General features: G+C 37.5%; 6 protein-coding genes across 8 annotated transcripts; 2 read left to right on the top strand and 4 right to left on the bottom strand.

Moving 5' to 3' along the window:
* Positions 1–442: 442 nt before the first annotated feature.
* On the bottom strand, positions 443–1,216 carry LOC113290406. Its single transcript, XM_026540012.1, has one exon. It carries the CDS (start codon positions 1,214–1,216, stop codon positions 443–445), a length of 774 nt encoding a protein of 257 aa, XP_026395797.1.
* Positions 1,217–2,544: 1,328 nt separating this feature from the next.
* LOC113285380 (uncharacterized hydrolase YugF-like) lies at positions 2,545–5,030 on the top strand. Of its 2 annotated transcripts, XM_026534282.1 has the most exons (5): positions 2,545–3,499; positions 3,629–3,721; positions 3,854–3,921; positions 4,009–4,515; positions 4,814–5,030. In XM_026534282.1, exons 1-4 carry the CDS (start codon positions 2,873–2,875, stop codon positions 4,196–4,198), a joined length of 978 nt encoding a protein of 325 aa, XP_026390067.1. In that variant the 5' UTR covers positions 2,545–2,872; the 3' UTR covers positions 4,199–4,515; positions 4,814–5,030. The 2 variants fall into 2 exon arrangements, with proteins under 2 accessions (XP_026390067.1, XP_026390068.1); XM_026534283.1 differs by lacking the exon at positions 4,814–5,030 and having other exon boundaries at positions 4,017–4,158.
* Positions 5,031–12,956: 7,926 nt separating this feature from the next.
* Positions 12,957–15,026, top strand: LOC113286820. The gene is made up of 2 exons (XM_026535445.1): positions 12,957–14,058; positions 14,365–15,026. Exons 1-2 carry the CDS (start codon positions 13,272–13,274, stop codon positions 14,745–14,747), a joined length of 1,170 nt encoding a protein of 389 aa, XP_026391230.1. The 5' UTR covers positions 12,957–13,271; the 3' UTR covers positions 14,748–15,026.
* On the bottom strand, positions 14,931–18,312 carry LOC113286821 (14-3-3 protein 7-like). 2 transcript variants are annotated; one of them, XR_003329529.1, is made up of 8 exons: positions 18,153–18,312; positions 16,417–16,723; positions 16,171–16,258; positions 15,955–16,064; positions 15,672–15,817; positions 15,525–15,561; positions 15,221–15,309; positions 14,931–15,082 (listed from the first exon to the last, which is right to left on the bottom strand). XR_003329529.1 is itself a non-coding variant. In XM_026535447.1 (7 exons), the coding sequence occupies exons 1-6, from the start codon at positions 18,217–18,219 to the stop codon at positions 15,533–15,535; spliced, it is 747 nt and encodes a 248-aa protein (XP_026391232.1). In that variant the 5' UTR covers positions 18,220–18,312; the 3' UTR covers positions 14,994–15,309; positions 15,525–15,532. The 2 variants fall into 2 exon arrangements, 1 of the variants encoding a protein (XP_026391232.1); XM_026535447.1 differs by having other exon boundaries at positions 14,994–15,309.
* A 1,976-nt stretch (positions 18,313–20,288) lies between these two features.
* On the bottom strand, positions 20,289–21,504 carry LOC113290405. The gene is made up of 2 exons (XM_026540011.1): positions 20,986–21,504; positions 20,289–20,952 (listed from the first exon to the last, which is right to left on the bottom strand). Exons 1-2 carry the CDS (start codon positions 21,253–21,255, stop codon positions 20,326–20,328), a joined length of 897 nt encoding a protein of 298 aa, XP_026395796.1. The 5' UTR covers positions 21,256–21,504; the 3' UTR covers positions 20,289–20,325.
* A 107-nt stretch (positions 21,505–21,611) lies between these two features.
* On the bottom strand, positions 21,612–25,031 carry LOC113286819 (5'-adenylylsulfate reductase-like 4). Its single transcript, XM_026535444.1, has 4 exons — positions 24,596–25,031; positions 22,718–22,905; positions 22,494–22,618; positions 21,612–22,415 (listed from the first exon to the last, which is right to left on the bottom strand). The coding sequence occupies exons 1-4, from the start codon at positions 24,797–24,799 to the stop codon at positions 21,961–21,963; spliced, it is 972 nt and encodes a 323-aa protein (XP_026391229.1). The 5' UTR covers positions 24,800–25,031; the 3' UTR covers positions 21,612–21,960.
* Between the last annotated feature and the right edge of the window lie 276 nt (positions 25,032–25,307).

Raw genomic sequence — 25,307 nt, 5'->3', positions numbered from 1 at the left:
CATGAAGTGCGGATAGAGAACTTCCATTGGGAAGTTGAACAGAGATGGGTGAAGGTGTTTTAATGTAAGATGAGAAAAGCTTCAAGGAACAACAAATATGATTAGATGCTCCTGTATCTATAATCCAAAGAGAATGTTTTGTAAAAAAAGACATACCTGCAAGATTTGCAATTGTTGTCGTAGTACCAGTTTGGAGCAATGTTAAAAGTTGATTGTATTGATCATGGGTCAACTGTGGAGCAGCAGCCATGTAGCTACTTGGAGCGACAGAGTTTCCCGTGTAGCCTGTGCTGGAATTTCCCGTGTAGCCCGTGCTGGTGTCATCTCTTGGCTTCTTCGGGTAACCAACCAGTTGATAACAACGGTCCTTTGTGTGACCAATCTTTCGGCAATGATCACAAGATGGTCGCGGCTTCTTGCTGCTCGATCCATTGGTGTTGCTCTATGGGGAAGGTCGAGGTGCAAATCTGGTAGACAAGGCTGCGCTGTCAATCTGGGGTGTAGCAGCAATGTTGATAAATTGTTGTTGTTCTTCCTGACGAACAAGGGAGTAAATCTTCGCAAGCGTCGGAAAAGGAGACATAAGAAGGATGTTGCTTCTTACGGCCGAAAATCTGTCATGAAGTCCCTGTAAGAACTCCATTGCTTTGTCTCTGTTGAGCTGTTCAAGCACTTGCTTTCCATTACCGCAGGTGCAAGGTTCAACCGGTGTAAGAGCGCCCACTTCATCCCATAGACTTTTAAGCTTGGTGTAATAAGAAGATATACTAGAATCTTCTTGTTTGAGAGTTGATATATGACGTTTTAAATCAAAGATTCGAGGCATATTCGTTTCAGAAAATCGATCCTCAAGATCAATCCAAATATCCCTAGCGTTTTCTATCCAACTGATGCTTCGTTTTATCTCAGCTTCACAGGAATTGGCAATCCAAATACAAACCAGATTGTTTGCACGAATCCAAGCTGGAAGTTTGTCATCAGAAGCTAACGGTTTGGCTATTGTACCATCAACAAAGCCGTATTTGTTCTTGGCTCTTAAAGCACGAGCAATACCCCTTGACCATGTGGGATAATTATCACCTGTTAACACAGGGGAATAAAGCACAGTCGACGGATTGTCCGACGCTGGTACATCATAAGGGTCTAAGCTTGAGCTAGAGTCATCAAACTTAGGTCCACGTACATTAGATGGAGATGGTGGTGGTGATGCAACCATAGTGAGAGGGAAAGAGAATCAAGAAGGAAGGAGAAGAGAAAAAAAAGGAAAAAACGTGTGAGAAAAAAAAATTTGTTTTTGAAGAAACGTACCTGCTCAAGATACCATGTCAGATTTCATGAAAACAGATATATTTTCTCTTTCCCGTTATGTTGAGAAGAGCAAGAATCATCTTATATTTATAGTGTTTTGGTTACAATCTTTTATAAGGAATAAAAGCTAATTACAGAAACCATTCCAAATACAGAAATTGTCCTAAACATAGAAGTTAAGATCATGCATGTGAACTTCATGCATACGTTGGCTTCTAACAGAAACACTGGATTCGGGAGGACATTTTAATTTGTCCAAGGAAAGAATTGATGGCTATATTAATGATCCCCAAAAGTCTTCTATCCTACTACTACGATCATGGCCAACGGCTAGGGAACCACCCAACACCCTTACTACAAAGTACTTTTTAAATATAAGTTTTCATATACAACTACCGTAAGTTTTAGAACTTATTTGGTAAATATATATATATCTTTTTTTATTCTTGCTGCTTCTTGCTCGGAGTCGCTAGTAAATATTTGCTGCTGCTGCTTCTTCTTCTTTTTTGTTGCTTGATAAACCCTTTTGCTAGCTGCTTTTTGCTCCCATCACGATGTTTTTGTTGCCCCCAACAGAACTTCACAAAACGATGCGCATTGAATTTAGAATTTGAAATTATAACGGTGTTAATGTTAACAGTTTGCCTAGTTATTTAACGGTGGTGCCTGTGACACAACTCTCGAGGACCTTACTACAAGTGTCCCGTGATAACTAGCTAGGAGAGGAGGACTGAGCAGGTGCTTTTGCTGTCTCCTGAAGCCACGTGCACATTTTAGGAATTTTGGTACCACTGAAAACTTTAATGGAGTGAAGACAAAAATCATTAAAGTGAAACTCAGAAAATTCGGTCAATCACGGTTGAAGGAGATTATTATTTATTTGTTTTTTTATCGGTAAAAGTCAAGATATATAAACCCGAAATGATATTCAGCTCTTTCCCTCATAGCTCTATTCACCACTCAATGCTAGGTGTTATAAGAGTCATGGATATTCAGTCAAGACCCACCATTAAATAAAAGGGTTCATCATTTGAAAGATGTAGGGTTTAGATGTTGTTGAACTGTAAGTAGAATGGTGTTTTAGAGCTGTGAATAGCACCACCGATACATAAAATTGTAACCGGAGCTATTCTAGTTTTGGCCAGAAAACAAACTCTGAAGCAGGCCTGCAAAAGCACAAAATAAACGTCACGTGTGATCGAAGTCGACAAGAATGAGCCAAACACAACACAGGAATCCAGTTTTCAAGTGTTTCCTGCTGGCACATAACAGAACTAGTTACTACCAAATCAAATCTAGTTATTACCATTTTTAGTGGTCTCCAATTTCCAACATCTTTGCTTTAGTTTTTATCTCTTTTACCTTTATTCCATTCTAATCTCCATTAAACTTCATCGTTTCTGATTTTTTTTCACTTGCACCCAAAAATCAATTCAATCCCAAATTCCTTTTTAAATCATAAGATCCATTCCATAAGAAACAAAACCCATGATTTGATTTGTTGAATAAACCCTTCAAAACATTGTAATTGTCTCTGCGTTTTCCTCTGTTTGATTCCGGGAAGATGACAAAATGTTTCAGTTTCACAGCATCAAGAGATTGGTGGTACAGATACACATTCTCATACGCAGGTTTGAAATCGGTGACAACAAATCTAGGAGAGGGAACAACAATGCATTGTTGGATACCAAAAATCATTAAACCAGCAAAACCAAATATATTGATCCATGGATTCGGTGCTAATGCAATGTGGCAATGGGGTAATTATCTTAGACCCTTAATTCCCCGCTTCAACGTATACGTTCCCGACTTGTTATTCTTCGGTGAATCATATACGACTCATTCAGAAAGAACTGAGCATTTCCAAGCTCAATGTTTGAAGAAATTGATGGAGAGTTTTGAGGTTCAGAAAATGAGCTTAGTTGGTGTGAGTTATGGTGGTTTTGTTGGGTATAGTTTAGCGTCGCAGTATCCGGATACGATCGAGAAAGTCGTATTGTGTTGTTCTGGTGTTTGTTTAGAGGAGAAAGATATGAAAGATGGTTTGTTTAAGGTTTCAGATTTAGATGAAGCTGCTAGTATTTTGTTGCCTCAAACACCTGACAAGTTGAGAACTCTTGTTAAAATGTCATTTGTTAAGCCTGCTGCTGCTAAGTCCGTTCCGTCTTACTTTATTCGCGATTTCATTCAGGTCAGTGCGTTTTGATTCCTTGACATTCGTGACCTAGAACCATATTTCATTTGACGTTTTTGTTATTGATGTTGAATCCGGAGTTCAAATGGTTCATGGGAGTAATTTTGTTGGTGTGGGTGGTTCCAGGTGATGTGTACACACTACATAGAAGAGAAGAGAGATTTGATTCAAAATATACTTAAAGATCGACAATGTTCAAATCTTCCTAAGATGAATCAGGTGAAACTCTAATTGATTTCATTATTATTGCAGTGGTAATGCCTCAGTGAATCCATGAAGTCGATAGTAGCAATATGGTTTTGTATGTGTAGTTCGCTTTCTTATTGTGGCATTTCAAAAAATTTGATGTAGCCGACATTGATAGTATGGGGAGAGGAAGACCAGGTATTCCCTCTGGAATTGGGGTACAGATTACAAAGGTATGACAACTAGTGTCTGATTTTTGGTAGGTATATTTTGTGCTCACTCGAATCAAGAATCCTGTGATAATTCGGGAACATTTGTAGGCATTTAGGAGATAATGCAGAACCAGTAGTGATCAAGAATGCGGGGCATGCTGTAAATTTGGAGAAAACCAAAGAATTTTTGAAGCACTTGAAAGCTTTCCTCACAGACAAAGGTCCAGCAGTACATGATCAAAATTCTCACAATTCCGTAAAAGACCACATAAATGGCAAGAATGATGGAGATTGTTGAACTAGTTAAAGATCGTGGATATAGCATGAAGAACCTGGAAACAGTTTTCGGCAACTTACTCAAGTGTTGAATTTGAGCATGCTGCAACTTATCTCTAAAATTAGTTGAAAGACCAAAGTTACAACAGTTGGAATTTTCTAGGTTAAGAAACTGTTTCTCGTAATCCGGTGGACACATTTGCAGGATATTATATACTGAGGCAGTCTCCTGTTGGTTTTCAAACTGTAACCACAAACAATCTGCTATCAAATTTTACTAGCGGTCGCAGTATTCTAACTCTGTTGTTCATCTTTCATCAGAACATGAAGTTTCTACAGGTAATTTTCTCCTTGTCATTCTTAGTTCTCGTTCCATTACTAGTTGTTAAATCCTCATCTTTGAATGATCCTTCCCTCGGCAATATAACAAGAGGTTCATCTACGTTTCCTTCTTTCAATGGGTCTTCTAGTTACTGGCTTTCTCCCTCGGGTAACATCGCTTTTGATTTCTACAAGTTAGCATGTACAAGTTTTTCACCATATTGTCCTGATCGATATGTAGTAGGTATATGGTTTGTTAAATCTCCATTCAAAACCCTAGTTGGGACGACAGCTAATCATTACGATCTTGGTACAGAATCTGCAATTCTCTTCACAAACGAAGGAAAGTTGGTTCTAAGTAAAACGCCAGATACTAAAGAGCTACCCTTAATACCCGACATACAAGAGCCAGTATCATATGCAATGATGCATGATAATGGCAACTTTGTATTCTGTGGTTCAAAATCTCAAATTGTTTATGAAAGTTTCAATCATCCTACCGATACCATTCTCGGCGGTCAAATGCTAAGAGACAGAAGGGATAAATGGTGAATATCTTCCACACCAATCTAGTGCAGATTGAGCTGTTATTTATAGTAATATGTGAGTACATTGTGAAACAGAAAATTGTTATGATCCTAGTAAATAGCAAAGACTTGACTGGATTACTAGGACTTAGTAACAACTGCAGTAGCTGGCAAAGTATCTTGCGGAAGACCTGGGCTAACACCCTCCCTCAAGTTGAACCGGAGTTGACGAATGTTCAACTTGTCACTGATTAGTTGGAACCTTGGTGAAGCCAGTCCTTTGGTGAAGATATCTGCCAGCTGATCCTTGCTGCTGATAAAACGCACATGTAGCTCTTTGCGAGATACTCTTTCCCTCACAAAGTGGTAGTCTATTTTAATGTGCTTTGTGCGCGCATGGAATATAGGATTAGCTGCGAGATATGTTGTCCCTAGATTGTCACACCACAAAGTAGGTGGTGGACACCTAACCCCCAACTCTAGCAACAATGACTCAATCCATATAAGTTCGGAAGTAGCAATAGCTACACCACGATACTCTGCCTCTGTACTCGATTTTGAAACGGTTTTTTGTTTCCTCGCACTCCAAGAAATGAGATTGCCTCCAAAGAAGATACAATAACCACTTGTGGATCGCCGATCATCAAGACTGCCTTCCCAGTCTGCATCGGAATAAGCATGCAGTGTATAATCCTGACCAGGTTTAATGAACACACCATAGTCTATTGTATGCTTCAAATACCGTAGGATTCTCTTAACTAGCTCCCAGTGTTCCACATATGGCTCATGCATATACTGACAGGCTTTGTTTACAGCCACAGATATATCTAGCCGTGTGATATGAAAATACTGCAGCGCTCCAACAACACTTCTATACAGAGTGGAATCCTCAAACCTTGTAGAACCCACTTTGTGCAGCTTTGCATTAGCAGCCATAGGAGTGCAAACTGGCTTGATGCCATCCAACTTTGTGCGGTGTAGTAAGTCTGAGATATACTTTCTTTGGGAAAGCACCAGAGACCGTCCTTGCTGCAAAACTTCAACACCCAAGAAGTAAGACAATACCCCCATATCTTTGATAGCAAACTCATGACCTAAATCAGTAATTAAATTAGCAACCAGGTGTAAGTCAGAACCAGTTACAATGATGTCGTCCACATAAACCAGTACATACATTACTGAGTTATCTTTGATTTGAACAAATAACGAAGAGTCTGCAATGGAGGCTGTGAATCCTAGCTTTAAGAGATGATTACTGAGACGAGAGAACCAAGCACGTGGAGCCTGTTTAAGGCTATAAAGCGATTTGTGTAACTTGCAAACATGTGTAGGATAGTTAGGGTCTATATATCCAGCAGGCTGCTTCATGTAGACCTCTTCCTCTAAGATACCATGTAGAAATGCGTTTTCTACATCGAGCTGTCGTAGAGTCCATCCACTCATTACTGCTAGGGAAAGGACTAGCCTGATTGTACACGGCTTAATGACAGGATAAAATGTTTCCTCGTAATCTATACCTTGTTGCTGGTTAAAACCCTTTCTACTAACCGCGCTTTGTAACACTGTATTGTGCCATCGGGATTTCTTTTAATTCGAAAAACCCACTTGGATCCAACGATATTCATCCCTTCTTTATATTCAACCAAGGTGTAAGTGCCATTTTGAATTAGATCATTTATCTGCACATCCATAACATCACGCCATTCTGGAATTTGACAAGCTTTAGAGTAACAAGTAGGTTCCATGAAGTCATGATCAAGAAGTGGATGCTTAGTGGCAGTCAGACAGAGTTTCTGTATTAGTTTTGAAATCCCAGCTTTGGCTCTAGTGATCATTGTATGTACTGGAGCATCTATACCATGAGCCGTCTCGTTGCCACCCTAGTCTAAATAAAGAGGCACTAAGAATCTAAATCATTTACTTAAAAAATCAAATAAGAAATCTACTACATAACTTAACCCAAACTAGCCCCGCTCAGAAATATTTACATACAGTAACTTCTCACAAATGATACATATACAATAGTCATTTGGTTTACAAATAAAATATACAACATAATAAACATATCAGAAGTGATGTTTCAGGTGATGGTAACACTGGTGATGAAGCCAGAGACTGCTGAGGGGTGACACCATGTAGTATCGTCGGTAAGTGTTGTTGTGCATCAGTAGGCAGTACATTTTGGCGAGGCTGCTCTAACACTGTTTGATCTTGTGTGAAAATGGAAGACCCAAAAATATGAGTACTAGTTTCTTGAATTTCAGAACTTACCTCGGGAGCACGCTGTTGGGAAGGAGAGAATGGGAATATGTGCTCTTCAAAACGAACATGCCGTGATATATATTGACGATTTTTTGGTAGATGAAGGCAAATGTAACCCTTATGAGCCGAACTATATCCTAGAAAAATGCAGGGAAGAGACCTAGGTTCTAGTTTGTTGGCATTATATGGTCTAAGACATGGATATGCCAAGCAACCAAAAACACGCAGAAATAAATAGTCTGGTTATTTGCCAAAGAGTAACTCAAGTGGTGTTTTGTGACTAGATGACAGATTTGGTGTCCTGTTAATGAGATAACAGGCCGTGGTAAAAGCTTCTGACCAAAAAACTTCTGGAAGATGTGCTTGAAATAATAAAGCTAGACCACTTTCTGTGATGTGTTTGATCCTTCTTTCTGCTAGACCATTTTGAGCTGATGTATGAGGACAGGAGAAACGATGCACTATGCCTGAGTTGTTTAGATAAGAAGACAGTTTCTTGTATTCTAATGCATTATCAGACTGGAATACTTTTATTTTATGACCCGTGAGATTTTCTACTTGTTTATGAAACTGACAGAAGATATTAAAAACAGCAGATCGTTGCACTAAAGGATAAATCCATGTATAATGAGAGTAAGCATCCATGAATATCATAAAATAACGAAATCCATTACGAGAAGTTTTTGGGGATACCCAAATATCAGAAACAATAAGACTCAAAGGAGTATCATAAATGGTAGTACTAGGAGTAAATGGAAGACGCCTACTCTTGCTTATATGACAAGAGTGACAGAAGCCAAAACTCTTATTTTGAACTGGAAGGGAAAACTTTTTGAAAATTCTAGAAACCGTGCTCAACATTGGATGTCCAAGCCGCTGGTGCCAAACTGGAATACTTGCAGAGAGAAAAGTTGAGGGAGATAGGGATGGGTGCATGCCACCTGAACTATCCAGCACATATAGTCCATTCTCATTCCTTCCTGATAGCAGCGTTGCTCCTGTGATTTTGTCCTTCACAACAAACAGATTAGTGTGAAACTCAAAATATACATTATTATCCCTGCAAAACTGATGAACAGATAGCATATTCTTTTTGATTTGTGGCACATGATAGACATTATTCAATGCAAACTTTCGATTACTAGAATTGAACTCAGTGTTACCAATGTGTGTTATTTGTATAGCATTACCATTACCGACCTTCACTTGGTCAGGTCCATCATATTCATGTGGAATACACAAATTCTGAGCATCAGCAGTCATATGATTTGTCGCACCCGTATCTGTGACCCACTGAGCATTAATGGCATCAGGAAAAGCAACATAAGCTTCTGCAGGCCTTTGCCGATTGTCAGTGCTTCTATCATAGCGGAACCAGCAACGATCCGCTGTGTGATTCCTCTTCTTGCAAATTTGACAGTAAACATCTCCTTGAGAAGGACCACCTTGCTGGTAAGGAGAACGACGATTGTTATTGTTTGGTGGTGGTTGTCGTCTAGGTTGATTGTTGTGCATCCTAGGTGGATCTTTGATGGATGATGCCGAATTAGCAGTTACAAGATTTGCAATGGGTTGTGATTCCTGTGATAGTTGATTTTCTTGACGCATCTCATAAGTAATAAGATGAGACTTAAAGGTCTGGATATCCATATTATCAGCAGTACCCAACACAGTAACTATTGGATCATAAGACTGGTTTAACCCATTACAAATGGATTGTTTCATCTCATTAGTAGGAACTGTGTAACCAGTTGCTGCAAGTTCATCAAACAATCGTTTAGCTTCATTTGAATAAGCTTTCAAAGACTTATTACCTTTGGATAAGTTATGCAGTTTCTTTTTGAGATTCATCTGGTGAGCAAACGTCTTAGGTGCAAACTCAGTTTCCAGTGCATCCCATATTGCTTTCGAAGTATCTAGCTTTGCAACAACGCTGAGAACTTCTGGTGTAAGGGTTGAGTTAAGCCAACCAATGATTAATGCATCTTGTGCTTCATAGGCAGTGAAGGCAGGATTGATCTCATCACTGTCTGGTAGAGTGCGATCTGGCACTTCTCTGGATCCATCAATAAATCCAGTTAGCCCATGCCCCTTTAAGATAGGTTTGAATTGAGATTTCCATAATATGTGATTAGTTTCAGTGTGTTTCAGAGTTACTAAATGATGTATTTGAACTTGTCGAAGATTGTTTGTTGTATCTGCCATATCTGATTCTGTGAGTAGGGTGTTGGTTCTTCACTTTTTTTTTTTTGTATTTGATATTTGCGGAAGGTGAACTTGGATCGAGAGCCTGATACCAAGACAGAAGGGATAAATGGTGAATATCTTCCACACCAATCTAGTGCAGATTGAGCTGTTATTTATAGTAATATGTGAGTACATTATGAAACGGAAAATTGTTATGATCCTAGTAAATAGCAAAGACTTGACTGGATTACTAGGACTTAGTAACAACTGCAGTAGCTGGCAAAGTATCTTGCGGAAGACCTGGGCTAACACTAACACCCGGAGTTGATCTTATCTCTGTTGGTAACAGATTATCAGTTCAACAGACTAATGGTTTACTGGCAATATATAACCAATCAGGGAGTGTATCTGTAATATCACATGCACCTAAAGGTTCACCAAGTATGGCAGTAACCTTAAATTTACACTAGTGGTAAGTTATACCTTGTTCGTTCTGATGGTATAGTGCTTAACTATCTTTATAAAAACAAGAATCGACAAGCAAGAAAAAAAGGAGAAAGGAAGGATGTTCGTATGTACAGAGCAACACTGGATTCAGGAGGGAAATTTAATCTGTACAAAGAAAGGATTGATGGAAATATTAGCGATCATGAAAGATCTTCTATTCTACTATGATCATGGCCAATTTATCATATGATGAGTACCGGAGACATATGGTTATTAGCATGTCTTTTCTTCTTTCTTCTGGTTTTGTGGCACCCATTTTTTGTGCATCCAATGCACCCACTCTTAGATGGCATCCACCTAAGCAGCTAAACTGGTTTATCACCATCTTTTCCTCCGTCTTTTTAGTTTTATTCTCAAGCAGATCTAAAATTTCAGAGAGAAAAATCGATTAACGGGCGAAGATTGGGATGAACGAAATTTAACGAAACAAATAAAAAAATAAATTTCAATTTTTCTCCCCAGAAGATTCTCCATTTCGTTTACTGTCTTTAGTGGCAGAACATCTAAACAAAATAAAATAATATATTCCTTATGTTTGAAGCCTACCTTATCACTATCAAATAATCATTCTCTTAGTTATTTTAAGTTATGATCAAAATAGAACACATTTTCTCGCTCTGGTTGTAATCGAAATCACTCATAATTACAAAGCCCACCATGACAAAACCCAAATTTTTGCATTTTAGTTTTAATTTGATCCAAAAATTGAAGGTCTTGATCATATTATTCTTATCTCAATTTTGAATACTTCATCCTTACCCTTATATAAGCTAAACCTATCTCTTGGGTTTGTTTTCATTGAAAATGATAGTTTTCAAAATCATATTGTGATTGAATTGTGTGATGATTTTCCATAAACTTCCATTAGAGAACTTTACAGAAGTGATGGAGAAGAAAACATGAAGGAAAAAAAAATGGGTGCCATGAATCATTGTCGTAATTAATGTAATTTTCGTTTTCTTTTGTTTTTAGAAAAAATAATATTTTCAGTTCTTTGTTAATTTTTCTATTCTTATTTCCGACTTCTATTTATGATATTCAAATATAATATTTCAGCCGAAATCACCAGAATTTTATTAAAAGGTGATATAAAATCTCTGAAGAAGATACCAATCAAAAAAGCAGTCCGTCGTTATATGGAATGGTATCCTCTTATAAATCATTTCCGTCCTTTGCACATAACTCCTTTTTGCTGTTCCGATTGATTCTGACTTTGAGTGACCAAAAGTCAAATCACACAGGCAGGCAAAAAAATATTCAATTACTTTAATGCAGTCGTAGGCTCTTAGCTTGCATTTTGCATATGGTTTTTTTTCTTTTTGTTTTTTTTGAACATTCATTTTGCATTTGGTGGTGAATAAATAAATGGATGCATGACCAATTCACACTGAAATATGATGAAAATAACTCTTTCTTTAGGACGTTTCCTTCCATACAATAGACATTTACAAATCCTATACTTTTAATTTTTATATGGGAAGAGAAATTTTATCAAAAGTCAAGAATGTACATAGAAAACTAGTCAGATTGGGGTATAGAAATTGAGTGGTTCTCTATGATCCGAGAAAAAAAACATAACAAAACGCCACTCAAAGTTTTTCTTTTAATTTGTGGTTCTCAGTAGACCCAATCTCTCGAAAGACGTGCAGGGAAAGACATTGTATGTGGCGGCTTTTTAGTATGGTTTTTCTCTCGGTCTATACAGATTTTTTGATGGAAATTTTATTTTCCAAAAAAAAAAGAAGAAATTTTTAGTTTATAATTTTTGGAAAGAAATTAGTGCATATTTTAACAAGAAATAATAATATCTTAAGTTTCTTATCTACACAATATTAAGATTTTATAAAAATAAGAAAATCTAATTTGCTGTTACAATATACCCAAATTAACAAACAACTAATTAGAGTCACAAATTAATTTATAATTATATAAATTGATCTAATTATGTGATAACTTGTATACCACATTTGATTAAATCATAATCTTCCATCATGCCTTACCTACATCAGATTACACAGACTGATATTAATCAGAGAAAAATCAAGTTGAATGATTTTAATTCAGTCGTAAGTGTCATCTTGCGCAACTTGCGTGTGGTTGCCAAGATTAAAATGGAAATCTAGTTTAGTATGGAGACGACAAGCCGTACCGAATGGTTTTGGTACGTCCCAAGGACTCGGATGTTTTTTATCTAGAAGGAACGGATTTAATCAGTCTGTTAAGGCTACGGGTTGGTGATTGGATTCAGATCGGTTACCCTTGCACTGGAAACACGTTTAACCTCACAGTCAACAGAAACTAATAATGAACCGATATCAAAATCATATAAAGCTCAGGGAGGAACGTATGCGCCCTGGATTTTAAGTTGAAGTTTTAGTACTTAGTAGTAATGTCTTTTCTTAATATATTTTGTTAGACTCATAAGTGATCTATTGAAATCACATCTAGTTATCGTTTAGTTGATTTGCTGTACATTCTAATGTCACACCTTGTTTGTTTGGGTTTGAGTCCGACTCCACGACATCTGATTCGGTTCCAGATAGATGTCAGATTGTTTGTTTTTTGATTTTTTGGATGTTTGGTATACCTGACTCCAGTAAATCAAATCAGGTCCAGATCTTGATTTATTGGAGTTCGGTATGATTTTATACCTGACTCTTTGGACATATATATATATACTCCCTCCGTTCCATTTTAGATGATGTTTTTGAAGTTTTCCCACAGATTAAGAAATGGAGAGAGATGTGAACATTTTCTATTTATACTCTTGAGAAAAGTCTTCAAACATTAATTGTTATTAGTGGATTTAAAAATAAACTTATAGTTTCAAGACAAAATGTAAGGGTGTTATTAGTAATTTTGTGGAAAAATATGAAAATTTTCAAGTATTGTAAAACAAAAAAATAACCCTAAAACATCGTCTAAAATGGAATGGAAGAGTAGATTCTATCAGTATGATTTTTTTTTAAGTACTACTATCTAGTGAGCCACAGCCAGTTGAGTCGCCCGCCGGAATCACATAAGTGCTCAAATGGATGCTAGCTATCTCGACTAAAAGTAGAGATCCACATTGCTGGCAAACCTTATTCTATTTCCCTTCCCTTATCATTGAAAAGCACGGCACTCTTTGTTTTCAGCCTCATCTTCACAACCTGTTGTGATCATGTGTTGTCAATGACTCTTTCTAACAATAACCAGACACTAACTTCACATAAAAGTAATCCCTAAATAACTTCCATATTAAGAACAAACCACAGACTGCAATTAATAAAAAAAAAAAATCAAACTTCAATGAAAACCCAAACACAAACCACCATGACTTCTTCTTTCCTTGTCTCTAAAATCATCTCTTCATCTTCAAAACTTTTTTCAACTCATACCAACAAATACAAACTTCTTCAAATCCTCCATCAAATTCTTTGCATAGCTCTGTATTGGATTGTTTTCTTCCTTAGGCTTCTTCCTTCGCTGTACCCGAACCCAAAAACACCATCCAAACCGTTTGATGCTTTCTCTGGTAAAAGAGATAAAAATATCATTCAAGAAACAACTGTTAATGGAGATTCTACTAGTGTTTGTAGAGCACTTACACAAATTCTTTCAATTATTAACGAAATTCCAGTTAGTTCTCGGAAATACGAACTTGTTCGTTCACTAGCAGAGAAATTGATCGAGGATAATCTCAAAGTAGGGTCGGATGTTCTTAGAGATATCAATTGTACAGTCCTTTCTTCTGCTTTTGCAAAGACTCTCCAGCAGCTTGAATCTGCAGTCATGGAGGAGGTCAAGGAGACTACTTTGATAGGATCGTCTGAACATCGATTGGACCGGATTCTGCACAAAATTTGGTCATATAGCGAACGAGCATGGGCATGGCTTGGTGAAAATGCTGGTGTTCCTAAACCGGATGCTTGGGCCGCTGAGAAGCTCGCAGCTGAGCTTCTCTGGTTTGCCATGAAGATGTCAACTTGTGGAGCTGTAGATGTTGCGATATCAAGCTGGGGGTCAGCTTCTAGATTGGCTTGGCTCTCGATTTCAGCTGAGCCACGAGTTCAAGGTTCTCTCGTCAAAATTTCAGGTAAGACTAGCAACACACTCAATTATATGTTTTCCATGCCTTCTCTAGCAGACTGGGGCTGAAGCCACCAAAGTTGATTCTTTGATGCTCCACCAGAGATGCCCCAACTGGTGAAATATGAGCTACTATGATAAGGGAATCATTCTACACTAACTTTGAATATGCCAACAGAACCTACTACATAAAGAATGTATTAGATTGCAACACAGGACAGGGAGATGGTTTTTTTCGCAGCACTATAAGATTCTACCTGGTGGGGTTAGTAATGTGATTGCATAATAGTATCTTATGACACTTTATCTGCAGTGTTCTTGTTGAAGGAGGCGAGAAAAATGGGACAAACAGATGAAATGGAAAAAGATCAAAACTATGATGATGAAAACGTAATGAAGATGATAGGGAAACATGATGAGCAAAGCGAGAAGAAGATGAAGTTGTTGATGTCATGGTTGCCATTCCTGTGCAGGGCAAGCAAAGGAACGGATGCACCAGTCTTAAGCACCGGCGATAGAGTGGAAGTAGAGAGAGCAATTGAAGACTTGATAAGTACTTTTAAGAAAGACCAACAAGAGAGAGTTTTAGCACTTTGGCTTCATCACTTTACTTCTTGTCCACTCTCAGACTGGCCAAATCTTCAGTCCTGCTATAATAGTTGGCTGGATGCATCACGAAAGCAATTGGCTATTTGATGAACTACTGGCTGGTCATATCCCACAACAAGTATCTTGCAGAATACATGTATTTATGAAGTACGATGCATATGTGTCAGTGATTCATGTACACATTTCGGCGAAATGCTTGTCATGCGCTTAAGAAACCTAGGCCTTACTCTAAATTGCCACTACCATCATCACAATTTGAATTTCAAATAGTGAACTGCCAGTAATACCAAATATGTATATAAGAGAGCACTGTGTATATAAGAGAGCATTAAGTCCAGCTAAATAAATGAAAATCTATTCTAGATACGAGGAAGGATCTTACGATTCTTTCTACAATTATGAAATTAAAAGCAAGCAGTCACCATCTCTGCGTTTACACAGCAAATTCTGTGTATATAAGAGAGCATTAAGTCCAGCTAAATAAATGAAAATCTATTCTAGATACGAGGAAGGATCTTACGATTCTTTCTACAATTATGAAATTAAAAGCAAGCAGTCACCATCTCTGCGTTTACACAGCAAATTCTGCCATTCAGCCTTCAGTGAGAACCCTCATCCCATGGATTTATAATTTCATGCCAGGCCATTCCTGCAAAACCCATTTATACAAAAGCATTAAGAAACATCAAACTGATCCAAAGACCTTGCACAAGATAAATGAACAATACGAATGCCGACTATTGGAAGTTTTTTAGTTCCTTAACAGCGTAAATTGGTCTAGAAGCAACCACAACTCAATTGACAAGAAAGGATAAAGAACTGAGGTTTAAATCAAACTCAGAGGCTAAATGGTAACTTGCTTACCCTATGCTTCAGGAGTCATTAACTTTGGAATGCTCCCCTGTGCAATAACACAAGAAAGAAGTTCGTCAGAAGTCAAGAATAAGAAAAAAGAATTGAAAAAGACCGGCAACGAGAAAGATGTAGGCAGTATTCAAAGTTAACTATCACCTTCTTCTGCAATATCTGAGGTCCATAAAGTGAGATTGTCTCTGAGAAGCTGCATGATAAGTGTACTGTCCTTGTAAGAGTCTTCACTAAGCGTATCAAGTTCTGATATAGCTTCATCAAATGCTTGTTTGGCGAGGTGGCATGCCCTGCATGCCAACAAGTACATAACTTATAAAGGTGACAATAAACGGACAACATAATCATAAACAAAGCCAAACGAGAAAGATAAAATGAGAAAGAGAAGTGGTAAAATAAAACCAAAAATCAAAGAGGGGTTGCATACCTCTCAGGTGAGTTCAATATCTCATAGTAAAAAACGGAGAAGTTCAGGGCCAAGCCAAGTCTGATTGGATGAGTAGGTGGGAGATCTGTTGAGGCAACACTACTGGCAGCCTGTTTCATTACAAGTAGCTCCATTATGACTCAACTTATGATATTGGCCAATTGGGAAAGTACAACAAATGCAAAGAAACAGAGAAGCAATCTAAATGTAACAGACCTCATAGGCTTTGAGAGACAGATCTGCTACTTCTTTACGTTCATTCCCCAACTTAATTTCAGCCAGATACCGATAATAATCCCCCTTCCTACACAAGAAGAGAGGTCACATTCAGATGTAGAATACCAATATATTTAAGGTAGTAAGAAAAAAGCACCAAAATACTGAGCATACTGTAAAACCGGAACAACACAGGCAAAGAAAAATAAACCAAACAGATCGTTATCAAATAATAGTAGAACTCACATCTTATGGTAAAAAACTGTTGATTCTCCTGTGGAAGAGGTCAATAGGAGGTTTTCATCAATGACAACCAAGATGTCACTGCAAATCTTGGAAAGCTCGTCCTCAACCTTCTGTCTGTATTCTTTTATCTTCTGCGTATTCTGCCCATTTCCCTTTCCTTCTTCCTTCTGTTCAATGGAAGACAAAATCCTCCATGATGCCCTTCTTGCACCAATTACATTCTTGTACCCAACCGACACCAGATTTCTCTCTTCTACAGTCAGTTCCACATCCAATCTAGCAAGTTTCTTCATAGCCTCAACCATTTCTGCAATAACCATCGTATCCATTTTAGAACGCAACAAAATTACCAGATGGAATATAATGAATCCTTCCATGAAAACCAAAGTAAAGAGTGGTAGTGTGATACGGTGATACTGTAACACTGTTCATCTTGAATTGTCTTTCCACGCAAAAAATAAGAAATCAATAACACCAATGACTTATAAACATACAAGGTCATCAACAGATATATGGATTTGCGTCAGACAACCATAGGAATGTAAAACTATCCAATATCATACAGTTTATGAATCACAAACTAGTAGACAAAATCCATAAATTGGCAACCATAGTGTTCGATTGACAGGATTCCAACTAACCAAACAACAGTCAAGAGATCTGCAAACTGGCCCGCAGGAATTTCTGATATCTTGCAGTAACTAGCATCTAGGATGCCAAAAGGTACATGTAGCTGTCATATCAGCAAACTGGACACGAGGGAATACAAAGACGATCCCCGAAAAAATAGAAGACACGGAATATCTGATGGCCCTAAAATTCTAAAGAATATCCTGGTCAGATAAAGATGTACAGTAGTAATGACAGATCCTTTCATGTTAATCTCCGTCATGACTTCAAGCATTCAAATCAACATCTTATTTTTTTCAAAATAAGATTCATGCATCAAAAACATGTGATTCCACCAAGTTAACTCACATAAATCAATCCACTACTTTCCACAGGATACGTAAAATTGGCATGCATACTTAACTGCTTAAGTTGGAAAAGGCACTAACATTTACTGATCCCAGTGAAATAAGTTGCTCTATCGACTCATAGTTAGTAATCTTCAATCCAAAAAGCATTAGACATGTACATGATATAATAATTTAAGGCCATTACTATGTTCAAACACCTTACATCCAACAAGGGCACAACACACGCACAATAATTAACAGTAACACCCAGTGAAGTATCCTCAAGTGACAGACCCAGGTATTCCGAATTCGACAAGGCAAAATCCACATATTGAGTGATCTGATAGCACAACCAAAAACCCACAATTCTACACTGATTGATAACAACTTAATAAATTTAACACCGATCTGACTTCCCAACCACCCTTCAAAAACACTAAGCAATTTATGTTATATACTAAGACCAGATCAACAACCAATTTAATAAGTATGGTGAACCCACAATACTTAATGATAATAATTAACAAAATCCCCAGAAATCCTACCATAAATACCCACAAAATTGACTACTCAATGTACACAGATCAAGAAAAAAAACCATTAATTAAACCACAAAAGAAAAATCTCAATTAATGTAAGTAAAAAATTAAATCATACCCACATACCAAGAAACAAACCCATAAAAAAAAAATTAAACCCATACATAAACAAGTGTCAATCTTTGATTCTATCAAAACCCTAATTAAAATCAAAGTATAAAATGAATCAAAGACTTACCATCATATCTCTCTGCCTGTTCTGCAAGTCTAGCCAAGTAAACCAGCTTTTCTCTCTCAGTATTCATCTTTCCTTCTTCTTCTGCTTCTTTCTCACTCACTCTGTTGATGAATCCTATGAATATCCTTCCTCTCCTCTGTTTTTTTTTTCTTCAAAAAGATTGCTTTTTCATTTTTATTTATTCTTCTTCTGATTCCTTTTTTTATTGTAAAACTGGGCTTTTCGTAGATACAGTGTAATTGATTAGTGACCGTCGAATTTGTGGTTTTTGATTTGTGTTAGTATAATCAACGGATGAGAAGTGATTTAAGATATGGGTGGTCTGAGCCGTTGGATTAAGTGATTAGGATGGTTGGATTGGTGGATAGGTAACTATGGAATTAAGTCCAATCATTGTTGCGGTGGGTCACAGCTGACGAGGATCTGAAAAGGAGATTGGATAAATTTCAATTTAATAATCACCGGATTTTTGAATCGGAAACATTACACGACAATAGGACTAGAAGCCACACGATTAGGGCTGCACGTACTCAGGTACGACCCGATTTTTTTATGGAACCGGTGTCTGTACCTGGTGTTGACCGGTACCTCCTTTTGAGGATAGGTACCTGTACCAGGTGTTGTACCGGTCCGGTACCGGGTTTTTACCTGCAAAATCATCATCACTGTAGGATGAGCAAAGCTCAACTGTACCACAATTACATCATGTACCCAACCTAGCATGCATCTAGCTCTGTTTATTCAATATTCATTGTAAATATCATCTCAACTCATACAATACAACACCTAGCAATGCACTACCATTGTTAATCTGTAACAATTCATACAATAGAATAAGAATTTACATCATAATCCATCTACACCACCAGCATCAGAACTTCAAGCAGAACCCATTCACCATCAATCGATTTCAATCTAAGCATCAGATATATTCATTCTCAGATCATAAAACCCCACAAATCGCCCAAAACCAAATTGAGTTGTAGCCAAACCTATTCTCATACTCTAATTACAAAACCCATCTATTATTTCATTACAAAGATTTAATTACAAAATCTTGTTGTTTGATTTCAACAGAAAACCCAATTCGTAAAATCTTAAATCACACGTGCAATTAGTTTCTTAAAAAAACAAAAGAAGAAGAAAAAGAAGTGAAAAAGAAGGTTTATCCACTTTAATCTCCAACCACCACCAGATCTCCTTTCTTAATTACATACCCCCTTATCTTGAAATCCGACTCCAACCCAAGGTTCCAAATCTTGTAAAACACCAAATCAAATCTTCATACTCAATTTCTCCACCAAATCGAAAAAACCCTAAATCAATCTACAATCAAACCCTAACTCAAACTAACAAACCCTAAATCGAAATGATGGTGAAGAAGAAGAACAAACCAGAGATGGTGAAGAAAAAGAAGAACAAATCGAACTGATTCTTATCGTCTACTTTAGAATTACCTGATAGAGATGATGAATCGATGATACACTGGATAACACAGAAGAGAAGAGGGTTGTCGCTGCTTTTTCAGAGAGAAAAAAAAGAAGAAGAAAAATGAGAGTAAACTGATTCTTCTCTCGATAGTCGGTAGTCTATACCTAGTATGGACGACTACGATTAAAAACCTAGCTTGATCTTAACGGCTAATAATCACCGGTACATATGGTCTGGTTAAGTCCGGTCCTCCCCAAGAACCGGTGTCTGTACCGGTCTAGACCGGTTCTCAACTTCCAGTACCGGTGTCTGTACCGGCTAGACCGGTTCCGGTCCGGTTCCACTCCGGTCCAAGTCCTCTCAACCGGTTCTTGTGCAGCCCTACACACGATGGCACCGAACCACTGCCGGCTGGCATAGTGATGGTGAATACATGTCATTCTTGAAATCGCAGATGGTAGTGGTGGTGGTCTAATTATTTTACCACGGTTTACCGCGATTTAAAATTTACTTAAATAGAGCAAAAGTAATACCTCCTAGCCCAAAATAATTATGCAAAACTAATATTACCTCTGTTGTTTCGGTAAAAATGTTACCTATCACCTTTTCATAATAACACTTTTACAGAAAGGGATATCTTCTAAGATGATAATCAAATATATTGTGGAGATCAATAATTGAAAGATTAAGATAAGAAGAAAAACATGCCAAATCTTTATTATATTCCAACTTTATAAGAATATTAAAGTTTTAATAATTCACTTAAAAACAGGAAAAGCAAAAGAAAAGCAGACAAACGATAAGAAGATCCGCCGGAGGTCCAGTAAAAGCTACTCACCTGATTATTCACATTATAACAATCCGAGCTACTATTCCCATTCTTACAAACACAAACGAAGTTATTCTTCGGTGGAGAATACCCACAAACACCATCACTTTTCTCACAAGCATTACAAATCATCTCAATATGATCCAATCCAACTTGATCATATTTCAAAGCCAACCCGTATTCGCACCGATTCGGATCCGTCGGAATATCGCCGAGCGAAACAACCGAAACATAACTTGCACATCTCAGTGCATTAATATCCAAATCGCCTTTCGCGTTCAGGTTCGCCGGGGAGTAACCGCAACAAGTATCGGTCGAAGAGTAGATGGGTAGGCCTAGTGAGAGTATAGAAGGACAGGAGTGCAGAGATGCACATAGATGGTTGTATGAAGCATCACAAATGGGGTTTCCTTTGGAGTAGAGTGCAGATGTAGGAGGGTGACAACCTATGAGGATGAATAGAGATGGACCAAGCTGGAATGTCGAAGTTGGGAGAAGAGTGCATGGATAAGCATGTAAACATCTGTGTTGGGTTGATGGTTAAGGTGGAAGTTGCATATGATATTGAAGTTATTGGGTATGTGCCGGCATGGGTTGTGAGGATGAGTTGCTCATCTTCTTGTTCATGGTCTTGAGGGATGGTGATGATGTTGCTGTCTGATGACTTAGATGATGAGCAAGTGATAGATGGGTAGAAACGCGGCAACCAAAACCGGAGCCCAAGGGATATTTGATTGGAATTGATCCACACTTGTTTTGACAAGAAGTTGGTGGTGATTCTATGGTTGCCAGGATAGTGACTGAATTCAGAGAAAAAACTAAAAAGAAGAAGATGGAGTTCATTATTGCTTTCTGGATGAAGGAGGAGAAATAATTCACGCTGAAATTTAATCAGACTCTGGTTGCTGAAATTAGAGTAGTGGTTAGCAAATAAAGAAGAAGAAGAAGAATATGAATAAATGGAGATTGATTGAGGAGCTGATGAGAGAACTGAATATATGCTGAATGTCACTAAGGTATATATGCTGCACTTTGCATTTCGTCAGTGCCATCCTCCTAAAAAGCTAGTATGGTTCCTATATCTTTACAAAGAGTATAGTCCACAGCTTTGCAAAGCAAACTTTCAAGCTTTGGGCTTTGGAAATTGACTTGACTAACTGCCCCAAAAAGCACAGTAAAGAACAATTTAACACAATTACTTGAACTGTAAGAATATCTTTGGACTCTACATTCATAACTCATTTTTGTAAAAATTTAAACAGCAAAAATTCATGTCTGACAATATATGAGATACACTTGAGTTAACAATATCAGCAAAATATGAGTTCACTATTTCTTTTAATATATGAACAACACTATCAGAAGAAAGGACACGGTATTGTGAACACTGCTTACAGTTAGGGCAACTTTATTCGCTCTTCGTTTTTTGTTTTCATGAAAGCAGCTTTTGTATGGGGAAGGCTTTCTATCCTCGTCGCCAGTTCTTTCTTTCACGGGGTAACACAGATCAGTCTTGTTGCTGCGGATGTGGAAGAGACCAGGAACGTACTATCGGATTTCACTCACACGACTCGAGCTTGCAGCAGCATCACTGATGGAAACAGAAGCAAAGGATTTACGTGCCCAAGTTCTGGCATGTATTGCCCTCTCCTGCAAATTGCTTCTCCTCTTGCAAGGCTCTTTCAAAGTTCTGAAAATCTGCATTGCTTGACTGAACAACGTAGAAGGATATTCCCACAAGCTAACTATTCTCGTGTTCAGGATAAGCCTTCTCCAGGCGGTAGACACACATGCGAGTAGTGATGGTAGAAAAAAGTAAACCAATCTAAGAATGACAAAAGCAGTAGCCAGTGCCAGATATTTCTCCTCATTAAGTAATTTCTCTGGGGACTTTATCAATGAGAATCTGTAACTTTCTTCTTTGGTGTCCTCCAATTTCACAAGAACTGAAGGGTCATCAAGTTTCTCCCAAGACGTTTCATCTAGCAACACAGACTTCATTCCTACAACATGAAGCACATCAACGGTTAGCAGGGAGATCAACAAGAATTACCAGAATAATGCCAAAGAACCATGCTTACCAGTGACATGAGAATAGAGATCAACAAGAAAACTGAGAGTTCGTGGACCATGATACCGCATCCGCATGGTCGAATTAAACAGAAAAAGAGTAGGGAATCCATGAACTCCATAAATGGAGAGTACGCTGTTACAAGTCCATTAACTTTGGTTAGGATATGAGAAGAAATTAAGTTGGGGAAATGGAAACCAGAAAGACAACAATACCAACGAACAATTCTCAAACCTTGGCATGACATCAGATTCTTCAATTGCAAGATGCTGGATGGAGGGATACAAGGAAGACAAGGCAGAAAATGTTGTCCTAATATTTCTAGAGAAAGGACACCAAGATGCGTAAAAGAGTACAGCTACATAGCCATCACCATTCTTCTGAACAACATTAAGTGCCCTCTTCAGTGAAACATCATTCCCCTGCACATAATCATAACGTCCATCAGCATCAAAATTCTACACAAACATATGCATCTAACTATCTAAGAACGTTTCCAGAATGATGGCCCTTGCAAAGCTCACTTGGTCGTACTAATGAATATACAATTGGTTCATCTATGCAGCTATTCAAGTAAATAATTATATTTAAACACTTAAGCACCAACAAAAGTAACAATTGGTTAACGGCCTTCAAACCAATAAAAATAAAAACAACGACGAGCGAACGTTTTTTAACCTTGCTATGCAAGATGCTACACTTTCCTGTCTGAGCCAATATTCATCCTCAAAACGCTACGTAACCTGGTTTTCTAAGGGACTACTTTTTAAAGCAATCAGCTACAAGGACACAAAAAATTTACATTTGTCCTCTATCAAGTCAAGGAATGAGCCTTACAATCGCCAATAAACTTTTTATAATCCGCTCAATGTTGTGGGGAGCAAGGTCACCTACAGTAACCCATTAGAGTTGATCTGTACTATTCTACATAAAAAATTTGTTGCTATTACCCAGACACTTGCTGGCCCAACCACGACTAGATAACTTACAGATCCATTGAGTGAAAAAGGTTAGAAATTCAGACAGATATATTTAGGATGATGATGGGGAAGTAAAAAATAAGACACGCCTTGCACCTGAAGTCAAACCCAATTCTTCCTAAACACTATTTCTGGTGCAAAGCTTATGCTCCTGCATCAATTTCTCTGTCAACAATATAAACTCTTTTTAGAGAACTTAACCATCCTCTAAAAATACAGCAGTTCCAGAGGAAGCAGTACCATATGACCATCAACATCTTGGACTTCATCACCACAGCCAAACAACAACATAACCTATTTGTTGGCCTAGCATCATCCTCTACCTAGGCGAGCATCACTTTTTTCACAAAACCAAGAGAGGAACATAGCAAGTAGGGGATTCATATTGGGACCACCTGAACCTAGACCCAAATTATGCATATAAAAAACAACAGAACGTGGAAATAGAGTATCAAAGCAGTACGATGCTATGTCTTGCACTAAAATCTTATAGTGAAATTGATAAGTGAAGAGGTGCCAATTTCCCCAACAGATGGTAGAATCATAGTGTATGAGCAAGAACAAGTGCAAACCTAGTTAATGAAGAAACCATGGCTAACAGGATTACAACTACAAAGTAAATGTCAAAATATCTAGCATCCCAACAACCAAACAAAAAAAAAAAAAAAAGGGTCAATTTAAGGTTGAGGTTCTAGTGAAAAGCCTTGTCTCCTCAGGTTTATGCATACAGTCACTTAGAGGCTTGACATTTCTTCTTTAATTTCTCAATCCACTGTATACAAAGCTAAACACCAATTGCTTCTTGTTACAGTACTTGCTGTTAAATAGAAACCCATCTAACGAACTTTAATCTAAACAAGATAAAATGGGCAGCATATAAAGCCAAAGGTAAATCTTTAATTCACTTGTTTTAATTCAAAAACTACAGCAAGTATGTAAATATGAGGCTCCCCTAAATTTGACTCTAACCCAAACAAAAATTAACAAAATTCCACTTTTTGTCCAATTTCCTCATAACCTAACATAATAATCCTACATCTAAGAGAAGCAATTTTTAACACAACCCCACATCAAGATATAACAAATCAACCAAAAAAAAAAAGGAAAAAAGCATCAAATTAAAATAAAATACCTCAATAACGAGATCAATTTCTGTAGCAAAATCGAAATCAAAGTCAACACATATATCTGCAGCCTTCAAGATTGAATCTTTGATTGATATTACAGGACAAACATCATTATCCAAAGAACCCACCGACGATTCACAACACAAAACCAACACCCCATAACAGAAAAACCAGAAAAACCCTAGATTTCTCGATACCCTATTCGCCATCTAAGAAACAATTAATAAATATGGATAGAAAATTAGGTATCTGGAAGAGGAGATTTAGAGAAGATTAGGATAAAGGGAGGAGTAGGTTAAGGATAAGAAGTGAAGACTCGAGGAGCATGCGCATTTTAGAGAAGTTGTTCTTGTAATGGATTGATTCAAAAATGATTATTATTTTAGAGAATTCTAGAAAGAGAAAGAGAGAGGGTTCAGCGGAGAAGATGGAGAAAAAGGAAAAAAATAAAGAGAAAAAAAGGATTTATTTTATTTTCTTTAGATAAATAAATAATTGAATTTTGTGGTGAGAAAGATGACTCACGTTAATTGTGCGTGTTAAGTGTACGTGTGATATGATATGCTTGTCTGTTGTTACTCGTACGTGGGTATATGATACTTACTTTTTCTTTTTTGTTGGTAAGCTGTCTATGTTAGTCAGCTTTTGACCATTTGATTAAGATTTAAGAATGTGGTTTTCGAATTTATTTATTTTCACTCCAACAAGTGGTGGTGT

This window comes from Papaver somniferum, chromosome 6 (genome assembly GCF_003573695.1).
Source record: "Papaver somniferum cultivar HN1 chromosome 6, ASM357369v1, whole genome shotgun sequence".
Classification (NCBI taxonomy): Eukaryota; Viridiplantae; Streptophyta; class Magnoliopsida; order Ranunculales; family Papaveraceae; genus Papaver; species Papaver somniferum.
This window is presented reverse-complemented; position numbering and strand designations above follow the sequence as displayed.